Source organism: Pelophylax lessonae (assembly GCF_965119305.1).
Source record: "Pelophylax lessonae genome assembly, chromosome: 6".
Taxonomy (NCBI): Eukaryota; Metazoa; Chordata; class Amphibia; order Anura; family Ranidae; genus Pelophylax; species Pelophylax lessonae.
Genome location: NC_138773.1, coordinates 32,169,123 through 32,195,071, shown reverse-complemented (window position 1 = coordinate 32,195,071; position 25,949 = coordinate 32,169,123). Strand labels below are relative to the sequence as shown.

At 41.8% G+C, this 25,949-nt stretch overlaps 1 protein-coding gene across 1 annotated transcript in view; it reads left to right on the top strand.

Moving 5' to 3' along the window:
* Window positions 1-15,751: 15,751 nt before the first annotated feature.
* Window positions 15,752-25,949, top strand: part of LOC309557939 (serine/threonine-protein kinase NLK2) — a 36,916-nt gene continuing 26,718 nt past the window's right edge. The window contains exons 1-2 of the mRNA XM_082260812.1: window positions 15,752-16,043; window positions 20,822-21,001. Of these exons, the coding sequence (XP_082116938.1) occupies window positions 15,850-16,043; window positions 20,822-21,001 (374 nt within the window). The 5' untranslated portion in view covers window positions 15,752-15,849. The remainder of the gene's footprint in view (window positions 16,044-20,821; window positions 21,002-25,949) is intronic.

Below are 25,949 nucleotides of genomic sequence, written 5' to 3'. Positions count from 1 at the left end.
GACTTCTAAACTCTATGGTACTTACTCCTGACCCCAGCGCTGTGCAGTATATACAGACTTCTAAACTCTGTGGTACTTTCTCCTGAGCCTAGCACTATGTGTTACATACTGACCTCTAAACTTTGCAGTACCTACTCCTGACCCTAGCACTGTGAAGTTACATACTGACCTCTAAACTTTGCAGCACCTACTCCTGACCCCTGCACTGTGCGTTGTATACAGACTTCTAAACTCGGTGGTACTTACAATCGACCCCAGCACTGTGCATTGCATACTAACCACTAAGTTTTGCAGTACTTACTCTGGACCCCTGCACTGTGCATTACATACTGACCTCTAAGCTTTGCAGTACTTACTCCTGACCCTGCACTGTGCATTACATACTGTACAAACCTTCAAGCTTTGTGGTACTTACTCCTGACCCAAGCACTGTGCGTTACATACTGACCTCTAAGCTTTGCAGTACCTACTCCTGACCCCTACACTGTGCACCATATACAGACTTCTAAAATCTGTGGTACCTACTCCTGACCCCTGCACTGTGCATTACATACTGACCTTTAAACTTTACAATACCTACTCCTGACCCCAGCACTGTGCGTTATATACAGACTTCTAAACTCTGTGGTACATACATCTAACGCCAGCACTGTGTGTTACATACTGACCTCTAAGTTTTGCAGGACTTTCTCCTGACCCCTGTACTGTGCATTACATTAAAACCTTAAAGCTTTGTGGTACTTACTCCTGACCCCTGCACTGTGCATTACATACTGACCTCTAAACTTTGCAGTACCTACTCCTGACCCCTGTATTGTGCATTACAGTATATACAGACTTCTAAACTCTATGGTACTTACTCCTGACCTCAGCGCTGTGCAGTATATACAGACTTCTAAACTCTGTGGTACTTTCTTCTGACCCCAGCACTGTGCGTTATATACTGACCTCTAAGTTTTGAATTACTTACTCCGGACCCCTGCACTGTGCATTACATTCAAACCTTAAAGATTTGCGGTACCTACTCCTGACCCCTGCACTCTGCGTTACATACTGACCTCCAAACTTTGCAGTATCTGCTCCTGACCCCTGCATTGTGCATTACAGTATATACAGACCTCTAAACTCTATGGTACTTACTCCTGACCCCAGCACTGTGCACTATATACAGACTTATAAACTCTGTGGTACTTACTTCTGACCCCTGCACTGTGCATTACATACTGACCTCTAAACTTTGCAGTACCTACTCCTGACCCCAGCACTGTGCATTATATACAGACTTCTAAACTCTGTGGTACATACATCTAACCCCAGCACTGTGCATTACATACTGACCTCTAAACTTTGCAGTACTTTCTCCTGACCCCTACACTGCGCATTACATTCAAACCTTAAAGCTTTGTGGTACTTACTCCTGACCCCTGCACTGTGCGTTACATACTGACCTCTAAGCCTTGCAGTACCTACTCCTGACCCCTGCACTGTGCATTACATACTGACCTCTAAGCCTTGCAGTACCTACTCCTGACCCCTGGATTGTGCATTACAGTATATACAGACTTCTAAACTCTATGGTACTTACCCCTGACCCCAGCGCTGTGCACAATATACAGACTTCTAAACTCTGTAGTACTTACTCCTGACCCCAGCACTGTGCGTTACATACTGACCTCTAAGCTTTGCAGTGCATACTCCGGACCCCTGCACTGTGCATTACATTCAAACCTTAAAGATTTGCGGTACTTACTTCTGACCCCTGCACTGTGCGTTATATACTGACCTCTATACTATGAAATATCTACTCCTGACCCCTGCATTGTGCATTACGGTATATACAGACTTCTAATCTCTGTGGTACTTACTCCTGATCCGTGCACTGTGCATTATATAGTGTAAACAAAATCTTCTTTTGCACTCATGAAATGGTTAATGCAGCATCCATTCACTGATAGTGGAAGTCGCTGTCCCTCCCAGCGTGATGCTCTGCAGCATGTTCCAGTGCTGGGAGGATGTTGGGTGAAATAGTCAGCATCTCTTGGCCACTCAGACAATCTTTATGATTTCTAGATTTTGAATGGATGCAGAGAAGAGAAGACTGCCGATAAACAGGTACAACTTATGTAGAAGGATTTGTTTAATCCCTGAGTATCACCTGAGGCCAGTCCCTTCACTGTGTATATGGAAGGGTTTACAACCACCTTAACACACAACATAACCTAAATAAATAGAAAACCATCCTGCGCTTAATCCAGTGAAATCCTCAAAGAAGACCATGGTGGGCAATGATTTCACCGAAGCAGCCCTCCTCAGACTGGGCGATCTTCCAAAAAAAACATACACAAGAGGGTGCAAACGCTTAGTGCATTACCACAAAAAACATTTAAGCCCCGGAAGATTTTACCCCCTTCCTGACCAGGGTTTTTTTTGCGATTTTTTACTGCGTGACTTTAACGGACAATTGCGCGGTCGTGCGACGCTGTACCTAAACTAATTTCACGTCCTTTTTTTCCCACAAACAGAGCTTTCTTCTGGTGGTATTTGATCACCTGTGCGATTTTTTATAAACAAAAAAAGAGCGTCAATTTTGCAAAAATAACAATATTTTTCACTTTTTTTTAAAATGAAATTCACCCAAAAAGAAAATTTAAAAATCAAAATTTTTTAAAATTTTCGGCCAATTTGTTTCCTGCTACCTATGTTTGGTAAAAAAAATTGCAAAAAGCGTATTTTGATTGGTTTGCGCAAAAGTTATCGCGTTTACTAACAAAGGGAAAGATTTTTGTCATTTTTGGTGTTTTTTTTTTTAACGAGTAATGGCGGCGATCTGCGATTTTTTTTGCGGTACTGCGACATTGCGGCGGACAGATCGGACCCTTGACTGACATTTTTGACACTTTTGGGGGTACCAGTGACATTACTGCAGTAATCAGTGCTATACATATGCACTGTTACTGTAAAAATGACGCTGGCAGGGAAGGGGTTAACTGTATTGGAGAGGGAGGGGTTAAGTGTGTCCTAGGGGCGTGATTCTAACTGTGATTGGACATGTCTCCTATTGTAAAAACAGAGATCAACGGTCCTACATAATAGAACCGTCTGATCTCCATTTTACACAGGGGAGAATGACAGGCGGCTTGTTTACATAAGCCGCCCGCCTTTCTCCCGCTCTACCGACGATCGTAGTGTGACCGGCAGACATCGGGTCCGCCGATCACACGCACTGACTCCTCTGTGAACGAGCCGAGGCGGGCGCGCGCTCGCCCGCTATTGGCTCAAAACCCGGTGACAGGCGAGCGACGTAGACCTACGTCACTCTGCCTGGCCGGGGCTGACTGCCGCAGTAAACATACTGTGCGCAGTCGGCAAGCGGTTAAAAACACACAACAGTGTTATCCTCAAAAAAGTGGAATAAAATCAAGCTTGTCAAGTGTCCAGCTCCAGCAGGTGAGACGGGTATCTCATCCGATGCCATACGGTGGAAAATTGTACGCGTTTCCGGGAACAGACCCCGTTACTCAGAGCTACTGTAGCACTTGACAAGCTTGATTTTATTTCCGTTTTGTTAGTACAAGACTGTTATGGTTTTTGTGGTAATGCACTTGGCGTTTGCGCCCTCTTGTGTTTGTTTTTACACACCATAACACACATTGATCCCCACCACCATGAAGGAAATGGTTCCTCAGTGGAGCTCTCCATGCGCAAATGGAAGGATTTCTGATGGCGTTCTCTGATAATTCCGGACACATCTGCAACTGAACCAGACACAGACTGTGAGTCTGTCATTGCAGATCCGCATGGAGTGTACATGAGAAGACCGCTTCTCACCATCAATATTTCATATTTTCCGCACTAAAAAGCTGATGTGGTAACCGGCCAGAAGACACAGCGGGGGGAGTAAATAGATGGATGGTAAGATGGATCCTGGGTGTGTTTTTACCCCGAACGTCCGACCCTGACATCATACAATCCAGTTCATAACACAAATAGTAAGGCACCGCAAGGTAACCCATAGCAACCATCCAGGATGACAAGACGGAGCGAGGTAACCCATAGCAACCAGCAAGGATGTCAAGACAGAGCAAAGTAACCCATAGCAACTAGCAAGGATGACAAGACAGAGCAAAGTAACCCATAGCAACCAGCAAGTATAAAAAGACAGAGCAAAGTAACCCTTAGCAAACAACAATGATGAAAAGACAGACTAAAGTAACCCATAGCAACCAGCCAGGATGCCAAGACAGAGCAAAGTAACCCATAGCAACCAGAAAGGATGACAAGACAGAGCAAAGTAACCCATAGCAACCAGAAAGGATGACAAGACAGAGCAAAGTAACCCATAGCAACCAGCAAGGGTGACAAGGCAGAGCAAAGTAACCCATAGCAACCAGCCAGGATGCTAAGACAGAGCGAAGTAACCCATAGCAACTAGCAAGGATGACATGGCAGAGCTAGGTAACCCATAGCAACTAGCAAGAATGAGAAGGCAGAGCGAAGTAACCTATAGCAACCAGCAAGGATGACAAGGCAGAGTGAGATAACCCATAGCAACCAGCATAAATGCCAAGAGAGAGGGTAACCCACAGCAACCACCAAGGATGACAAGACAGAGAGAAGTAACCCATAGAAACCAGCAAGGATGACAAGGCAGAGCGAAGTAACCCATAGCAACCAGCAAGAATGCCAAGACAGAAAGTAACCCATAGCAACCAGCAAGGATGACAAAAGAGAGCAAAGTAACCCATAGCAACCAGCAAGGATGACAAGATACAACGAGGAAACCTGTAGCAACAACCAAGGTTGCCAAGGCAAAACATGGTAACCCATAGCAACCAGCAAGGGTTTGCAAGGTAACCCATAGCAACCAGCAAGGGTGACTAAGCAGATAAAGGTAGTCCATAGCAACCAGAAAGGATGGCAAGACACAAGGAGCTAACCTATAGCAACTACCCTGTTTGTACTGTCCCCTGTCTGCCATACTGTAATTAAACATATACTGTATAAGAAAGATGTAGTTACAGTATCTCACAAAAGTGAGTACACCCCTCTCATTTTTGTAAATATTTTATTCTATCTTTTCATGTGACAACACTGAAGAAATGGCATTTTGCTACAATGTAAAGTAGTGAGTGTACAGCTTGTATAACAGTGTAAATTTGCTGTCCCCTCAAAATAACTCAACACACAGCCATTAATGTCTAAACCACTGGCAACATAAGTGAGTACACCCCTAAGTGTAAATGTCCAAATTGGGCTGGTGGATTGGTCCTAGCACATGCATTGCTTCCATTTGCTGTCTGGGCCCTCCTGTGTGCTCCTCCCCCCTAGCACACTTCCATACCCCCCCCCCCCCCCAGCACACCTCCATACTACCCACACATACACTTCTATAACCCCCACACACACACACACTTCTCCATACTCCCCCCCCCTCCCCCCCACACACACCTCATTACACCCCAACACACTTCCATGCCCCCCTATCCGCACAACGCTGTGCTCTCAAGCATACCTCCATACCCCAACATCCCCAGGCAGAGAATTGTAGATGTAGATTTCACCTGCTGGTGGAACCTGGAACTGCAGTGTGACCGAAACCTCAACCTGACATCAGTGCCTGGACAAGGTCATCTAGACCCCAGGACGGACATGCCAAACTGCGCCCCCCCCCCCTCCAAGATGTATGAGCATTATGTCTCAGCTAAAATCCCCCCAAAAATAAAAAATATAAAAATTGAGCACTAATCTGCATGCCTACCCCCTAAGTATAATTTCCTCCTCCTCCCAGTAAAAATACACCCCCCGCTGAAATTCCCCCTCCCAGCACAAATCCTACGTCGCTGGAATCCTCCCCCTGTGGGCGGCGTATGCGCGCCGCCGGAGGCTCGCTCCCGCTGTATTCAGTCACAGCGGGAGTCGGGCCGGGGAAGGAGAGGCGGTGATCGCCGCTGCTCTTCCCTGATCGTCGGGGATCGAGTGTGGAGATCCGCCCACTTGTGTAAACAGAGCGAGCGGATCTCCTAAGTGACAAACAGTGACAGAATGCAGGGTTCAGCATAGCTGAACATGCAATCTGTCCCTGTGTCACTCAGTCACCTCCCCCCACACACGTCAGGCATACATTAACACCTTGATCACCAATAAAAGTTAACCCCTTCCCTGCCAGTGTCATTTTTACAGTAACAGTGCATATGTATAGCACTGATTACTGTAGTAATGTCACTGGTACCCCCAAAAGTGTCAAAAACGTCAGTCAAGGGTCCGATCTGTCCGCCGCAATGTCGCAGTCCCGCAAAAAAAATCGCAGATCGCCGCCGTTACTAGTTAAAAAAAAAAAACAATAAAAATGACATAAATTTCCCGTAGTTAGTAGCTGCGATAACTTTTGCGCAAACCAATCAAAATACGCTTATTGCAATTTTTATTACCAAAAATATGTAGCAGAAAACAAATTGGCCTACAATGTTAAAAAATTTCGATTTTTACATTTTTTTGGGGGGGAATTTCATATAAAAAATGTGAAAAATATTGTTATTTTTTCAAAATTGTCGCTCTTTTTATGTATATAGCGCCAAAAGTAAAAATTTCACAGGTGATCAAATACCACCAAAAGAAAGCTCTATTTGTGGGGGAAAAAAGGACATAAATTTAATTTGGGCACAGCATCGCACGACCGCGCAATTGTCCGTTAAAATAACGCAGTGCCGAATCGCAAAATATGGCCTGGTCAGGAAGGGGGTAAAATCTTCCGGTCTTAAAGCGGTTAAAAATACGCTCATTGAGAATTTTTTTGTCAAAGACATGTAGCTAAATACATTTTGGCCTAAATATATGACAAAAATTTAATATATTGGATATTTTTTAACTGTCAAAGTAGAAATATATTGTTATTTTTTCAAAAGTGTCGCATTTTTTTTATTAATATCGCAAAAAATGAAAAGCGCACAGGTGATCAAATACCACCAAAAGAAAGCTCTGTTTGTGGGAAAAAAAGGACGTAAATTTAGTTTGGGTACGGCGTTGCATGACCGCGCAATTGTCAGTTAAAGTCGCACAGTGCTGAATCGCAAAAAGTGGCCTGGATGTAAAGCAGGAAAATCCTAAATAAAGTGGTTAAAGTGAAACACGTTATGAGAAGCCTCAGATGGAAGCTGCAGGTCACTGCACAGCAGGGTGGTGCCATCACCTAAACAAGTTTCGTCTTCACTGCCCTGGGAACTGTGCGCTGCGTACTGACTACAAGCTGGAGGAAGGCAGCTTCCGTTTGAGGCTTCTCACACAGGCCTTTTACAAACAGGAACCACTGTGGTCGGAATTCACACTACAAAGTAATGGAGACAGAAGGTGACGCCGGTTGTCAGAATCCATCTATAAACTGAAACACTATGAGGGGGAATTTAATCAAACCGGAGCAGCTGTGCAGGACAACCAATCAGATTCAGTCTTCCGCCTGTTCTATTCAGCTTTGAAAATGAAAGACAGAAGCTGATTGGTTGCCATGCACAGCTGCTCTAGTTGTGATCGATTCTCCCCCGATGATTTTAGGGTGGAACGTCCTACAGCAATGTCTGACTCGGGGGGTTGTGGTGTGAGTCCTGCGGTCACGGAGTCACCGTGTTGCTTGGGAACATTATTAATGTCGGTTTTGTGAACATCCTTTCAGGTTTCCATGGCAACCAGAATCCCACCAGGTCCGGAGAGTCAGAAAGAGAGCAAATGATAACTACAGAGGATGAGGGACAGAGCGACCAATCAGAGGACAGAGTTCTAAATGCCAAAATCATTGTTAGGTCCTGAATGGTTGCTATGGGCAACACAGATACCTTCTATTAGCAATACAATATACGAGGAGGGGGTGTATATTATACAGGGAGGGGGTGTATATTATATAGGGAGGGGTGTATATTATACAGGGAGGGGGTGTATATTATATAGGGAAGGGGTGTATATTATACAGGGAGGGGTGTATATTATACAGGGAAGGGGTGTATATTATACAGGGAGGGGTGTATATTATACAGGGAAGGGGTGTATATTATACAGGGAGGGGTGTATATTATACAGGGAGGGGGTGTATATTATACAGGGAGGGGTGTATATTATACAGGGAGGGGTGTATATTATACAGGGAGGGGGTGTATATTATACAGGGAGGGGGTGTATATTATACAGGGAGGGGTGTATATTATACAGGGAGGGGTGTATATTATACAGGGAAGGGGTGTATATTATACAGGGAGGGGTGTATATTATACAGGGAAGGGGTGTATATTATACAGGGAGGGGTGTATATTATACAGGGAGGGGGTGTATATTATACAGGGAGGGGTGTATATTATACAGGGAGGGGTGTATATTATACAGGGAGGGGGTGTATATTATACAGGGAGGGGGTGTATATTATACAGGGAGGGGTGTATATTATACAGGGAGGGGTGTATATTATACAGGGAAGGGCTGTATATTATACAGGGAGGGGGTGTATATTATACAGGGAGGGGTGTATATTATACAGGGAGGGGTGTATATTATACAGGGAAGGGGTGTATATTATACAGAGAAGGGGTGTATATTATACAGGGAGGGGTGTATATTATACAGGGAGGGGTGTATATTATACAGGGAAGGGGTGTATATTATACAGGGAGGGGTGTATATTATACAGGGAGGGGTGTATATTATACAGGGAAGGGGTGTATATTATACAGGGAGGGGTGTATATTATACAGAGAAGGGGTGTATATTATACAGGGAAGGGGTGTATATTATACAGGGAGGGTGTATATTATACAGGGAGGGGTGTATATTATATAGGGAAGGGGTGTATATTATACAGGGAGGGGTGTATATTATACAGGGAGGGGTGTATATTATACAGAGAAGGGGTGTATATTATACAGGGAAGGGGTGTATATTATACAGGGAGGGTGTATATTATACAGGGAGGGGTGTATATTATATAGGGAAGGGTGTATATTATACAGAGAAGGGGTGTATATTATACAGGGAGGGGTGTATATTATACAGGGAGGGGTGTATATTATACAGGGAAGGGGTGTATATTATACAGGGAGGGGTGTATATTATACAGGGAAGGGGTGTATATTATACAGGGAGGGGTGTATATTATACAGGGAGGGGTGTATATTATACAGGGAGGGGTGTATATTATACAGGGAGGGGTGTATATTATACAGAGAAGGGGTGTATATTATACAGGGAAGGGGTGTATATTATACAGGGAGGGTGTATATTATACAGGGAGGGGTGTATATTATATAGGGAAGGGGTGTATATTATACAGGGAGGGGTGTATATTATACAGGGAGGGGTGTATATTATACAGAGAAGGGGTGTATATTATACAGGGAGGGGTGTATATTATACAGGGAGGGGGTGTATATTATACAGAGAAGGGGTGTATATTATACAGGGAGGGGTGTATATTATACAGAGAAGGGGTGTATATTATACAGGGAGGGGTGTATATTATATAGGGAGGGGTGTATATTATACAGGGAGGGGTGTATATTATACAGAGAAGGGGTGTATATTATACAGGGAGGGGTGTATATTATATAGGGAGGGGTGTATATTATACAGGGAGGGGTGTATATTATACAGAGAAGGGGTGTATATTATACAGGGAAGGGGTGTATATTATACAGGGAGGGGTGTATATTATACAGAGAAGGGGTGTATATTATACAGGGAGGGGTGTATATTATACAGGGAGGGGTGTATATTATACAGGGAAGGGCTGTATATTATACAGGGAGGGGTGTATATTATACAGAGAAGGGGTGTATATTATACAGGGAGGGGTGTATATTATACAGGGAAGGGGTGTATGGGAGGGGGTGTATATTATACAGGGAAGGGGTGTATGTTATACAGGGAGGGGTGTATATTATACAGGGAGGGGGTATATATTATACAGGGAGGGGTGTATATTATACAGGGAAGGGGTGTATGTTATACAGGGAGGGGGTGTATATTTTGTAGGGAGGGGGTGTAGATTATACGGGGAGGGGTGTATATTATACAGGGAAGGGCTGTATATTATACAGGGAGGGGGTGTATATTTTGTAGGGAGGGGGTGTAGATTATACAGGGTGAGGATGTACATTATACAGGAATGGGGTGAATATTACACAGGGAGGGGGATGTGTTTTATACTCATCCCCCTCCCTGTCTCCAGACCTTTTGTGAGATACTGTATATATATATATATATATATAAAGACAAGCGTGTGTGGCGGCAACCAGGTGAGGAGTACAAAGACAAGTGTGTCTTGCCTACAGTCAGTCATGGTGGTGGGAGTGTCATGGTCTGGGGCTGCATGAGTGCTGCCGGCACTGGGGAGCTACAGTTCATTGAGGGAACCATGAATGCCAACATGTACTGTGACATACTGAAGCAGAGCATGATCCCCTCCCTTCAGAGACTGGGCTGCAGGGCAGTATTCCAACATAACGACCCCAAACACACCTCCAAGATGACCACTGCCTTGCTAAAGAAGCTGAGGGTAAAGGTGATGGACTGGCCAAGCATGTCTCCAGACCTAAACCCTATTGAGAATCTGTAGGGCATCCTCAAACCGAAGGTGGAGGAGCGCAAGGTCTCCAACATCCACCAGCTCCGTGATGTCATCATGGAGGAGTGGAAGAGGACTCCAGTGACAACCTGTGATGCTCTGGTGAACTCCATGCCCAAGAGGGTTAAGGCAGTGCTGGGAAATAATGGCGGGCACACAAAATATTCACACTTTGGGCCCAATTTGGACATTGTCACTTAGGGGTGTACTCACTTTTGTTGCCAGCGGTTTAGACATTAATGGCTGTGTGTTGAGTTATTTTGAGAGGACAGCAAATTTATATATATAGATATTATACAGTGATATATATATAGATGGTATACAGTGATATATATACAGTATATATATATATATATATATATATATATATATATATATAGATGTATACAGTGATATTTATATATATTATACAGTGATATATATATATATATATATATATATATAGATGTTATATAGTGATATATATATATATATATATATATATATATATATATATAGATATTATACAGTGATATATTTAAATGGTATACAGTGATATATATATATATATAGATATTATACTGTGATATATGTAGATATTATACAGTGATATATATATATAGATGGTATACAGTGATATATATAGATGGTATACAGTGATATATATATATATATAGATGGTATACAGTAATATATATATATATATATATATATATATATAGATGGTATACAGTGATATATATAAATGGTATACAGTGATATATATAGATGTTGGTATATATAGATGTTATACAGTGATATATATATATATTATACAGTGATATATATATATAGATGGTATACAGTGATATATATATATATATATAGATGGTATACAGTAATATATATATATATATATATATAGATGTTATACAGTGATATATATAGATGTTATACAGTGATATATATAGATGGTATACAGTGATATATATATATAGATGGTATACAGTAATATATATATATATATATATAGATGTTATACAGTGATATATATAGATGTTATACAGTGATATATATAGATGGTATACAGTGATATATATATATATAGATGGTATACAGTAATATATATATATAGATGGTATACAGTGATATATATAAATGGTATACAGTGATATATATAGATGTTGGTATATATAGATATTATACAGTGATATATATAGATGGTATACAGTGATATATATATATAGCTGGTATACAGTAATATATATATATAGATGGTATACAGTGATATATATATAGATGGTATACAGTAATATATATATATATAGATGGTATACAGTAATATATATATATATATATAGATGTTATACAGTGATATATATAGATGGTATACAGTGATATATATATATATATATAGATGGTATACAGTGATATATATATATATATATAGATGGTATACAGTAATATATATATATAGATATTATACAGTGATATATATAGATGGTATACAGTGATATATATATATATAGATGGTATACAGTAATATATATATATATATATATATATATATATATATATATATATATATAGATGTTATACAGTGATATATATATAGATCGTATACAGTGATATATATATATAGATGGTATACAGTAATATATATATATATATATATATATATATATATATATATATATATATATAGATGTTATACAGTGATATATATAGATATTATACAGTGATATATATAGATGGTATACAGTGATATATATATATATATATATAGATGGTATACAGTAATATATGTATATATATATATATATATATATATATATATATATATATATAGATGTTATACAGTGATATATATAGATGGTATACAGTGATATATATAGATGTTATACAGTGATATATATAGATGTTATACAGTACTAACAAAAAAAAAATATATATATATATATAGATGTTATACAGTGATATAAATAGATGTTATACAGTGATATATATATAGATGTTGGTATATATAGATGTTATACAGTAATATATATAGATGTTATACAGTGATATATATATAGATGTTATACAGTAATATATATATAGATGTTATACAGTGATATATATATAGATGTTGGTATATATAGATGTTATACAGTGATATATATAGATGTTGCTATATATAGATATTATACAGTGATATATATAGATATTATACAGTGATATATATAGATGTTATACAGTGATATATATATATATATATATATATATGTTATACAGTGATATATATATATATGTTATACAGTGATATATATATATAGATGTTATACAGTGATATATATTGATGTTGGTATATATAGATATTATACAGTGATATATATAGATATAGATATTATACAGTGATATATATATAGATGTTGGTATATATAGATATTATACAGTGATAGATATAGATATTATACAGTGATATATATATAGATGTTATACAGTGATAGATATATATGTTATACAGTGATATATATATATATATATGTTATACAGTGATATATATAGATGTTGGTATATATAGATGTTATACAGTGATATATATAGATATTATACAGTGATATATATAGATGGTATACAGTAATATATATATATATATAGATGGTATACAGTAATATATATATATATATATATATATATATATATATATATATAGATGTTATACAGTGATATATATATATATATATATATATATATATATAGATGTTATACAGTGATATATATATATATATATATATATATATATATATATATATATATATATATATATATATATATATATAGATGGTATACAGTAATATATATATATATATAGATGGTATACAGTAATATATATATATATATAGATGTTATACAGTGATATATATAGATGTTATACAGTGATATATATATATATATAGATGGTATACAGTAATATATATATATATAGATATTATACAGTGATATATATAGATCGTATACAGTGATATATATATATATAGATGGTATACAGTAATATATATATATATAGATGTTATACAGTGATATATATAGATCGTATACAGTGATATATATATATAGATGGTATACAGTAATATATATATATATATATATATATATAGATGTTATACAGTGATATATATAGATGGTATACAGTGATATATATATATATATAGATGGTATACAGTAATATATGTATATATATATATATATATATATATATATATATATATATATATATATAGATGTTATACAGTGATATATATAGATGGTATACAGTGATATATATATAGATGGTATACAGTAATATATATAGATGTTATACAGTACTAAAAAAAAAATATATATATATATATATAGATGTTATACAGTGATATAAATAGATGTTATATAGTGATATATATATAGATGTTATACAGTAATATATATATATAGATGTTGGTATATATAGATGTTATACAGTAATATATATATATATATATATATATATATATATATATATATATATATATAGATAGATGTTATACAGTGATATATATAGATCGTATACAGTGATATATATATATAGATGGTATACAGTAATATATATATATATATATATATATATAGATGTTATACAGTGATATATATAGATGGTATACAGTGATATATATATATATATAGATGGTATACAGTAATATATGTATATATATATATATATATATATATATATATATATATATAGATGTTATACAGTGATATATATAGATGGTATACAGTGATATATATATAGATGGTATACAGTAATATATATATATATATATATATATATATATATATATATATATATATATATATATATAGATGTTATACAGTGATATATATAGATGGTATACAGTGATATATATAGATGTTATACAGTACTAAAAAAAAAAAATATATATATATATATAGATGTTATACAGTGATATAAATAGATGTTATATAGTGATATATATATAGATGTTATACAGTAATATATATATATAGATGTTGGTATATATAGATGTTATACAGTAATATATATATATATATATATATATATATATATATATATATATATATATATATATATATATATATAGATAGATGTTATACAGTAATATATATATATATATATATATATAGATGTTGGTATATATAGATGTTATACAGTGATATATATATAGATATTATACAGTGATATATATAGATGTTATACAGTGATATATATATATAGATGTTATACAGTAATATATATATAGATGTTATACAGTGATATATATATATAGATGTTGGTATATATAGATGTTATACAGTGATATATATAGATGTTGGTATATATAGATGTTATACAGTGATATATATAGATATTATACAGTGATAGATATAGATATTATACAGTGATATATATATATAGATGTTATACAGTGATATATATAAATGGTATACAGTGATATATATAGATGTTGGTATATATAGATATTATACAGTGATATATATAGATATAGATGTTATACAGTGATATATATAGATGTTGGTATATATAGATATTATACAGTGATAGATATAGATATTATACAGTGATATATATAGATGTTATACAGTGATATATATATATATATGTTATACAGTGATATATATATATAGATGTTATACAGTGATATATATAGATGTTGGTATATATAGATATTATACAGTGATAGATATAGATATTATACAGTGAAATATATAGATGGTATACAGTGATATATATAGATGTTGGTATATATAGATGTTATACAGTGATATATATAGATATTATACAGTGATATATATAGATGGTATACAGTGATATATATATAGATGGTATACAGTGTGTAATATACATTACATATCTATATGTCACATACAAGCACTCAGCTGTGTATACATGGAAGGATTGTGATAGGTTGACGCTGTAGTGTGTATATAGAGGAAGGCTCTGATTGGTTGAGGGTGTACAGAGTACACTCTCTGATTGGTAGAGGAGTATTATTCTCTCTCCCATTCCTCGGCAGTATACTTTGAGGACAGGAGGAGGGGCTCAATGTAAAAGGCGGGGCTTGACTGTCACTGTAGCGGGGAGAGGGGCGTGTAAAGGCGGAACTCTGAGGCATCGTGGGCGGGGACGTCGCAGTACACAGAGAGAAGGAGAAGGAGGCGGGGCCATGGCAGACGCGCTGCATGCCGGGAGGCTGCATTGTTCCAGCTGATGCGGCACGGGGTCTCCCGGTCTGCAGGAGCAGGGAGCGGGGCCCATGGCGTTCCCGGGGCCCGGGCGCCCGGTGTGTAGCGGGGTGTTCGGGGGGCTCATCCAGCCGCCGCTGGCACAGAAATTCTACTGCCACCCCGGGGGCACCAGCGCGGCATCTGTGCCAGCCTCCCCCCTTCCCCCACATCCTGAGCCCGAGCCTGACAGACCTATCGGATACGGGGCCTTCGGGGTGGTCTGGTAAGTGTCGGGGGAGGGGGAGCATTGTGTAATGACACCCCTCAGAATATATATATGGGGGGGAGGGATGTGTGCGATCATGTGACCTGTGTAGGGGGTGCAGACGGGATATCATGTGATCTGTTGGGGGTACAAGGGGGACTCCAGGTGACCTGGGGGGGGGGGGAGAGAGAATTAGCTGGCTGCTGCGGGGGCTACAGGGGGGGACATCAGGTGGCTGGTGTGGGGGGTACAGAGGGGGACATCAGGTGACCTAGGGGGGGGGACATCAGGTGGCTGGTGTGGGGGGTACAGGGGGGACATCAGATGCCTGGTGTGGGGGGTACAGGGTGACATCAAGTGGCTTGTGTGGGGGGTACAGGGGGGACATCAGGTGACCTAAGGGGGATATCAGGTGGCTGGTGTGGGGGGTACAGGGGGGGACATAAGGTTATTGGAGGGGGGACATCAGGTGGGGGGTACAGGGGGGACATCAGGTGAACTGGGGGGGGCATCGGGTGGCTGGTGTGGGGGATACAGGGGGGACATCAGCTGACTGGTGTGTGGGGGGACACAACAGGTGACCTGGGGAAGTACAAGGGAGACATTAGGTGGCAAGTGTGGGGGGGACATCAGGTGACCTGGGGGGTCTAGTGCGGACATCAGGTGTCTGGTGGAGGGGGCTCAGGGGAGACACCAGATGACCTAGGAGGGACATCAGGTGACTGTTGTGGGGGGTGTAGGAGGGACATCAGGTGGCTGGTGTGGGGTGTACAGGGGGGACATCAAGTGGGGGGGGTACAGGGGGGACATCAGGTGACGTGGGGGGTACAGGGGGGACATCAGGTGGCTGGTGTGGGGGGTACAGGGGGGACATCAGGTGGCTGGTGTGGGGGGGACATCAGGTGACCGAGGGGGGGACATCAAGTAGCTGGTGTGGGGGTACATCAGGTGACCTAGGGGGGGACATCAGGTGGCTGGTGTGGGGGCTACAGGGGGGGACATCAGGGGATCTGGGGGGGGCATCAGGTGGCTGGTGTGGGGGGTACAGGGGGGGCATCAGGTGACCTAGGGGGGACATCAAGTGGCTGGTGTGGGCGGGTACAGGGGGGAGATCAGGTGGCTGCTGTGGGGGGTACAGGGGGGAGATCAGGTGGCTGGTGTAGGGGGTACAGGGGGGACATCAGGTGACCGGGGGGGATCAGGTGGCTGGTGTGGGGGGTACAGGGGGGACATCAGGTGACCTGGGGGGGGATCAGGTGGCTGGTGTGGGGGGTACAGGGGGGACATCAGGTGATCTGGGGGGGCATCAGGTGGCTGGTGTGGGGGGTACAGGGTGGACATCAGGTGAGCTGGGGGGGGAACAGGTGGCTGGTGTGGGGGATACAGGGGGGACATTAGCTGAATGGTGTGGGGGGGGAAACAGCAGGTGACCTGGGGAAGTACAAGGGAGACATTGGGTGGCAAGTGTGGGGGGGACATCAGGTGACCTGGGGGGGTCTAGTGGGGACATCAGGTGTCTGGTGGAGGGGGCTCAGGGGAGACACCAGATGACCTAGGAGGGACATCAGGTGACTGTTGTGGGGCGGTCTAGGAGGGACATCAGGTGACTTTTGTGGGGGGTGTAGGAGGGGGGACATCAGGTGACGGTTTTGGGGGTGTAGGAGGGGGGACATCAGGTGACTGTTGTAGGGGGTGTAGGAGGGGGGACATCAGGTGACTGTTGAGGGGGGACATCAGGTGACTTAATGTGGGGGGTATAGGGGGGACATCAGGTGACTTGATGTGGGGGGGCATCAGGTGACTGTTGGGGGGGTCGAGGGGGGGACATTGGGTGACAGTTGTGGGAGGGGTAAGGGGGGGGACATCAGGTGGTTGGTGTGGGGGAGTCTTGGGAGGACATCAGGTTCCCTTGCGGAACGGGGGGGGGGGCATCATGTGACCTAGAGGGGACATCAGGTGACTTGGTGTGGGGGGTCCAGGGGGAACATCAGGTGACCTGTATTGGGGGGAAGTAGAGAAGATATCTGGCGACCCATGTGGGAGGGTACTGAGGGGACATCATGTGACCTGTATTGAGGGGTACAGAGGGAACATCATGTGACTGGTGTGGAGGGTACAGAAGGGATATCGTGTGACCTGTTTTTGGGGAGGGGGTGAGGACATCATATGACCTCTTTTGGGGGGATTAAGGGGACATCATGTGACCGGGGGGGGGGGGCGGCATTAGATGACACTTTGAGTGGGCATTTTATTTTTGCGGCTTACTGTGATCATCTTGTAGCTGGTGAGGTGAGAGATTTGTGGAGGCCTCGGTTATGGACGGTGTGGTATTTGGGGGTACCCTTGGTTATGGACGGTGTGGTATATGGGGGTACCCTTGGTTATGGACGGTGTGGTATTTGGGGGTACCCCGGAGTATGGACAGTGGGGTGTTTGGGGGGTTCCCGGGAAATGGGAGGTGGCTCGGCTTTAGCCATCTGCAGAGCTCTGTGGGTCGGTGGTATATGGGGGTACCCTTGGTTATGGACGGTGTGGTATTTGGTGGTACCCTTGGTTACGGATGGTGTGGTATTTGGGGGTACCCCAGAGTATGGACAGTGGGGTGTTTGGGGGGTTCCCGGGAAATGGGAGGTGGCTCGGCTTTAGCCATCTGCAGAGCTCTGTGGGTCTCTGATAGGACAATATCTGCTCTGTATGGACATTGTATGTTGGTGGGGTGAGGTGTCCTTGCTCCTTGTGGTGGTCTGCACCCTGGACCGGTTTGGTAGGTTAGAGGGTGCAGCACCCTGTAAATGACAGGACTGGGGTGAGACGGCTGGCAGTAGAACCGGCTGAGGTGTGTGGCACAGCAGTAGGAAGGAACGCGTGCGGAGTGCCGGGGTCGGCAGGAAGGAACGTGTGCGGAGTGCCCGGGGTCGGTAGGAAGGTAATAACGCGTGCGGAGTGCCCGGGGTCGGTAGGAAGGTAATAACGTATGCGCAGTGCCCGGGGTCGGTAGGAAGGAACGTGTGCGGAGTGCCCGGGGTCGGTAGGAAGGTAATAACGTATGCGGAGTGCCCAGGGTTGGCATGAAAACGACAACTGACAGACAGTTTCAGATTGGCATTTGTATCATTGGTGAGATGTTTTATCAGAAGCGGTTGCTGTGTGACTCCCAGGGTCACCATGACAGTCCTGGTGTCTGGTAGGATAGCCCTGTGGTGGGCACAGAGTTGATGGGTGACGTTTCCCACCCCTCATTGCCTAATCTAATGACGTCTGTGGGGATTGGAGATTGGTGTGTGGCCGTTGCCGTCCCTGGCAGTGTCCTTGTGAGGTCCCATTTCCCAGTCTGTGTTATCAGTTCCCAGGCAGATATCTGTCATTCCGGAGTTTGTGTGATTTGGGATTTTTGTGCTTTGAGTGCCCCTCAGCCGCATTCCCAATGTCCCTATCTGACAAATAACTCCCCCCCCCCCCTGACTGCCTGAGACCAATTCACCCAGAAAGGGATAAGTGGAGCAAGTCAGCTTCTGGCCTTTTTATATTCTTCAGTGGGATCTCTTGCCATAATTCCAGCACAGGGATGATGAGAAACCCTCCTAATAATGGGCACATCAGGTGTACAGACCCAGGAACTCAGCACAGGGATGGTGGGGACCCCTCATAATGGGAACAGCAGGTGTACAGACCTGGGAACTCCGCACAGGGATGGTGGGAACCCCTCATAATGGGCACATCAGGTGTACAGACCCAGGAACTCAGCATAGGGATGGTGGGAACCCCTCATAATGGGCACAGCAGGTGTACAGACCCAGGAACTCAGCACAGGGACGGTGGGAACCCTCATAATGGGCACAGCAGGTGTACAGACCCAGGAACTCAGCACAGGGGTGGTGGGAACCCCTCATAATGGGTGACATAGTCCTCTGTGGTATAACAAGTTGTACTATTGGGATAACATGGGATATCCTTACTGCTTCTGATGTAGTTGTAATGATTCCCTTAGCTCTCTAATGCCTTGTTTCCACTGAGCGGCACGGTATGCAATTTTTGCCATTTCCATTGTCAAAAGTTGTAAATGGTACCCTAATTCCGTATCTTACCACTTTTATGTATCCTTTCATTGGGGTACCGTACTAAACAGGGAGGAGCTATACTGTTGAGGTACTGTAGAGTTTAGGTACTGTTGGCGGTGGAAACGCAAGCCTGATCAAGGTGTACCGAACCGAACCTCAGTGGAAACGAGGCATTGGGACCCGTGCACGTTATTCTCCATGTTTATATGTACATGGTGTTAAGGGCGGCACACTTTGATGCAATGTTACAATACATTGCAGGTTTTTTTTTTTTTTTTTGCTTTATTGAAATTTTACAAAATGACATTTCACTCAACTGTTTGCAGCACCGCACGCTCCGGTGACGTGCATTGCACGGTGTACATAGCTGCATCATTCTGCTGTGAACAGGGCATGTAGAAAACAATTGTTTTCTGTGTGTCCTTGCACTGCGCTCGACGCAGGCCAACAGACAAGATGTGACTGAGGCCCGGACTCCACATCTCATTCCAATATTGCAGTATGTGCCTGGCTCCTGGGAATGGCCCATTGCTGATTTTAAACATAGGTGCCAGGTGTGACCCATACAGGGAGGTACCACATGAGGTTGAAGTCTGTTTTTCTTGGTAGATGTATCGGTATGAGGAAAAAGGGGCAAAAAGTGTATCAGGAGGATAGGTGCCCCTTGTATGTGGTGGGAAGCCTGGTGACAATCGCTCTCTTGCAGATCTGTAATTGTTGTTTCTTTGTACTCTACAGGTCAGTGACGGACCCTCGAGATGGCAAACGCGTCGCCCTGAAAAAGATGCCAAATGTCTTCCAGAACCTGGTGTCTTGTAAGCGGGTCTTTAGGGAACTGAAAATGCTCTGCTTCTTCAAACATGATAATGTAAGGAGCATGCGATGCCCTCTGTGCGTCTATGGGGTGCCAGCTTGGGTGTGTACAGTGCATCCGGAAATTATTCAAAGAGCTTCACTTTTTCCACATTTTGTTATGTTACAGGTAGGGATGCACCGAAATGTCATTATTTTCTTCCAAATGCTACAAACAATCTCCCATCATGAAAACGTGAAAGAAGTTTGTTTGAAATCTTTGCAAATTTATTTAAAAAGAAATCCCATGTACATAAGTATTCAGTCTTTGCTCAATACTTTAGTCTTTGAGTATGATGCTACAAGCTTGGCACACCTATTTTTGGGCAGTTTCTCCCATTCTTCTTTGCAGGACCTCTCAAGCTCCATCAGGTTGGATGAGGAGTGTCGGTGCACAGACATTTTCAGATCTCCTCGGAGATGTTCAATCGGGTTCAAGTCTGGGCTCTGGTTGGACCACTCAAGGACATTCACAGAGCTGTCCCATAGCCACTGTTTTTTGTTGTTTTGGGTTTGCTTGGGGTCATTGTCGTGTTGGAAGATGAACCTTCTCCCCAGTCTGAGGTCCAGAGCACGATGGAGCATGTTTTATTTCATTAAGGATATCTCTGTACATTGCTGGATTCATCTTTCCCTCGATCCTGATTAGTCTCCCAGTTCCTGCCACTGAAAAAACATCCTCACTGTATGATGCATCCACCACCATGCTTCACTGTAGGGATGGTATTGGGCAGGTGATGAGTGGTGCCTGGTTTCCTCCAGACATGACGCTTACCATTCAGGCCAAAGAGTTCAATCTTTGTTTCATCAGAGCAGAGAATTTTGTTTCGTGGACTGAGAATCCATCAGGTGCCTTTTGGCAAACTCCAGGCGGGCTGCCATGTGCCTTTTACTGAGGAGAGCCTTCCATATGACCACTCTACCATACAGGTCTGATTAATGGAGTGCTGCAGAGATGGTTGTTCTCCTGGAAGGTTCTCTTCTCTCCACAGAGGAACGCTGGAGCTCTGTCACAGTGACCATCAGGTTCTTGGTCACCTCCCTGACTAAGGCCCTTCTCCCCCGAACACTTAGTTAGGCCGGGCGGCCCACTCTAGTAAGAGTCCTGGGGTTCCAAACTTCTCCCATTTATTGGTATTGGAGGTCACTGTGCTCATTGGGACCTTCAATGCTGCAGAAATGTTTCTGTACCCTTCCCCAGATCTGTGCCTCCATACAATCCTGTATCTGAGGTCTACAGACAATTCCTTGGACTTTATGGCTTGGTTTGTGCTCTGACATGCACTGTTAACTGTGGGACCTTATATAGACAGGTGTGTGCCTTTCCAAATCATGTCCAATCAACTGACTTTACCACAGGTGAACTCCAATCAAGTTGTAGAAACATCTCAAGGATGATCAGTGGAAACAGGATGCACCTGAGCTCAATTTTGAGTGTCATGGTAAAGGCTGTGAATACTTCTGTACATGGGATTTTTTTTGTTTCTTATTTTTAATAAATTTGCAAAGATTTCAAACAAACTTCATGTGTCATTATGGGGTATTGTTTATAGAATTTTGAGGCAAATAATGAATTTAATCCATTTTGGAATAAGACTGTAAAATAAATGTGGAAAAGGTGAAGCGCTGTGAATACTTTCCGGATGCACTGTAAATAGTTTTTTTTTTTTTTTTAATTATGTGACATAAAAAATTTCAACAACCGCCATTTTATTCTCTGGGGCCTAAAAAAAAAAATAAAAAAATAAAAAAAAAAAACAATATATATATAAAAAAAATGGGTGGGGGTTCTAAGGAATTGTCTGGAAAAAATACTGATTTTAAACTTTTAAACAAATGTAAGAAAAAGGCTTGGTCCTTTTTAAAGCTGAGTTCCATCTGTGGAAAATAAAAATTAGGTCAGCAGCTACAAATCCTGTAAAAATCCTGTAGCTGCTGACTTTTCATATATTTACCTGCCCAGGGAACCCACAATGTCAGCACCCCAGTCGATTTTCGTATCGGCTGCCGCCGCCGCCATTCATTCTAAGGGAAACTGGCAATGAAGCCTTTCGGCTACACAGCCAGCTTCCTACTGCGCATGCGCGAAGCGCCGCTCATTTTTATTGGCGCGGGGGGGGGGGAGAAAGGGGACGAACTTCCGAGGAGCGGCACTGTGTCCCAGAAGTGGGATACCTGTCAAAATCGGGTACCCATTCCCCTGACCCTCCCATCCTCACTGAAAGGTGCCAAGGAGGAAGTAGATGAGTAGAAGTTCAACTTTTGGGTGAAACTCCACTTTAAGTGGTTAATGACACTTTAAAGTAGAACTATAGGCAAAACTTTTTTTCTTTAAATTTTGGATAGCATAAGGGAGGATTATAACCCGTCAGATTTATTTATTTTTTTCCACCGTCTGTGTCCCATTGTAAAGTTTTTTCCCTTCATCCTGGCCTATAACCACTATAGGAGTTGAGAGGAAATTCCTGCAAATGAAGGGAATCCCTTGGGGGAACCCCTAGGTCACTAGAATTAGTGTCCCCATTGGAAGATTTCCCCTCTATTACTATTCAGTGGACAACCCATAATTTGGGGATTTTCTTTCACTTTCAGTGATAATGGTAAACAGGACAAATAGGGAGAGTGAATCTCCCCAATGGGGGGGCACACACAGCAATAATAACTGACAGGTGATGTAATCCCTCTCTACTCTATCCAAAACTTGGGGGGGGGGGGGAGTTTTGCCTTTTTAGTTATACTTTAAATGGTTTGTCTCATCTATGTAAACTGATACGTTTTTCTGGAGAGCTTGCACTTTGGAAAAACAGACTTGCTGGCTGGATCACCAGATGAAACTAAAAGAAAAAAGCCTAAAAAAGAAAAATGAATGCAGCCATCACATCTAAGGATTATTAAACTACAATATAATGTTTACTTTTGGGTTTAATACTGCTTTAACCACTTGTTGACCGCAATATGTATACAGTAGGGAAAATAATTATTTGATTCCCTGCAAATTTTGTAAGTTTGCCCACTTGCAAAGAAATTTAAGAGTCTGTAATATTTATCATAGGTGTATTTTAAATGATAGAGACAAAATATCAACCAAAAATACAGAAATAACACCATACAAATGTTCTAAATTGAGTTGCAGTTCAGTGAGTAAAATAAGTATTTGGTCCCCCACCAACCAACAATAAGGCCCCTTTCACACAGGCTTCTCAGGCGGACCTGATCGGGCGCTCCATTCACCCCTATGGGTCAGTGGTGAAATTTCCGCTGCTATCCGATCCGATGTGGTCTGTGAAATCCGGAAGGATGAAAACCCTATTTTCAATCCGTCTGGAGGATCAGATGGGATTGAATTAAAACAGACAGATGGTCCGTTCATATCTGATCTCCCATAGAGGGGAGCGGGGCTCTGACAGGTCCGTCTCAGCACAGTGAGCGGAGACTGACCTGTCATCCACCTGCTCAGCGGATCGATCCCCGCTGAGCAAAACCGAGTCCGCCGGGCAGAAAGCCAGTGTGTAAGGACTTTTATTGTGGCTCCCACAGACTGGCTGCAGTATGTGGTACACAGATTAGTCCTGTCAATTTAAGAAGGTGCTCCTAACGACAACTCATAATGTGTATTAAAGACACCTGTCCACAGAATCTCTTTCTTCCATTTAAACCTCACCATCATGGGAAGACCAAAGAACTGTCAAAGGACATCAGGGCCAAGATTGTAGACCTGATCAAGGCTGTAATGGGCTACAAGACCATCATCAAGAAGCTTGGTGAGAAGAAAACTGTTGGAGCGAATATTAGCAAATGGAAGAAATACTAAATAACCACCAATACCCTTCTGGCTGGAGCTTCTTGCAAGATTTCAGCTTATGGGGTGAGGATGATCATGATAAAAGTGAGGGATCAGCCCACAACTACATGGGAGGAGCTTGTGAATGATCTCAAGGCAGTTGGGACCACAGTCACCAAAAAAACCATTGGTAACACAATACACTGCCATGGATTGAAGTCCTGCAGTGCCAGCAAGGTCCCCCTCCTCAAGAAGGCACATGTACTGACCCATGTGAAGTTTGCCAATGAACATCTAAATGATTCAGAGAAGGATTGGGGGAAAATGCTGTGTTCAGATGAGATCAAAATTGAGCTCTTTGGCCTTAACTCAACGTGTTTGGAGGAAAAAAAAATGCTGACTATGACCCTAAGAACACCATCTCTACAGAGGTGGAAACATGATGCTTTGGGGCTGTTTCTCTGCTAAAGGTACAGGCTGACTTTGCCGCATTGAGGGGCCAATGGATAGAAGGTCCATGCATTGTAAAATCTTGGATGAGAACCTTCTTCCCTCAGCCGGGACACTGAAGATGGGTCGTGGATGGGTCTTCAAGCATGACAATGACCCAAAACATACCGCCAAGGCAACAAAGGAGTGCCTCAAGAAGAAGCACGTTAAGGTCATGGAGTGGCCTAACCAGTCTCCAGACCTTAATCCTATAGAAAATTTATGGAGGGAGCTGAAGTTTTGAGTTGCCTAGAAACCTGAAAGATTTAGAGAAGATCTGTAAAGAAGAGTGGACCAAAATCCCTCCTGAGATGTGAGAAAACCTGGTCACCAACTACAAGAAACGTCTGACCTCTGTGCTTGCCAACAAGGGTTTCTCCACCAAGTTCTGTCATGTTTTGCTTGGGGATCAAATACTTATTTCACTCACTGAACTGCAACTTTTTATAACATTTGTATCGTGATTTTTGGTTAATATTCTGTCTCTATCATTTATTATACACTTTTATGATAAAAATTATAGACCCTTCATTTTTTTGAAAATGGGCAAACTTACAAAATCTGCAGGGGATCAAAAAATTTATTTCCCCATTGTATATACATTGCAGTTTTCAAGTAATTTACTGGGATGATGGCTGAAGATAAAATAACCCTGGTATGGTATGTATTTATTTTTATTTTTTTTCCAGCCGGTGCCTGGCTTTCTCATGAAACTGTTTTAAGCGGCCTATGAGCCACTGGAAC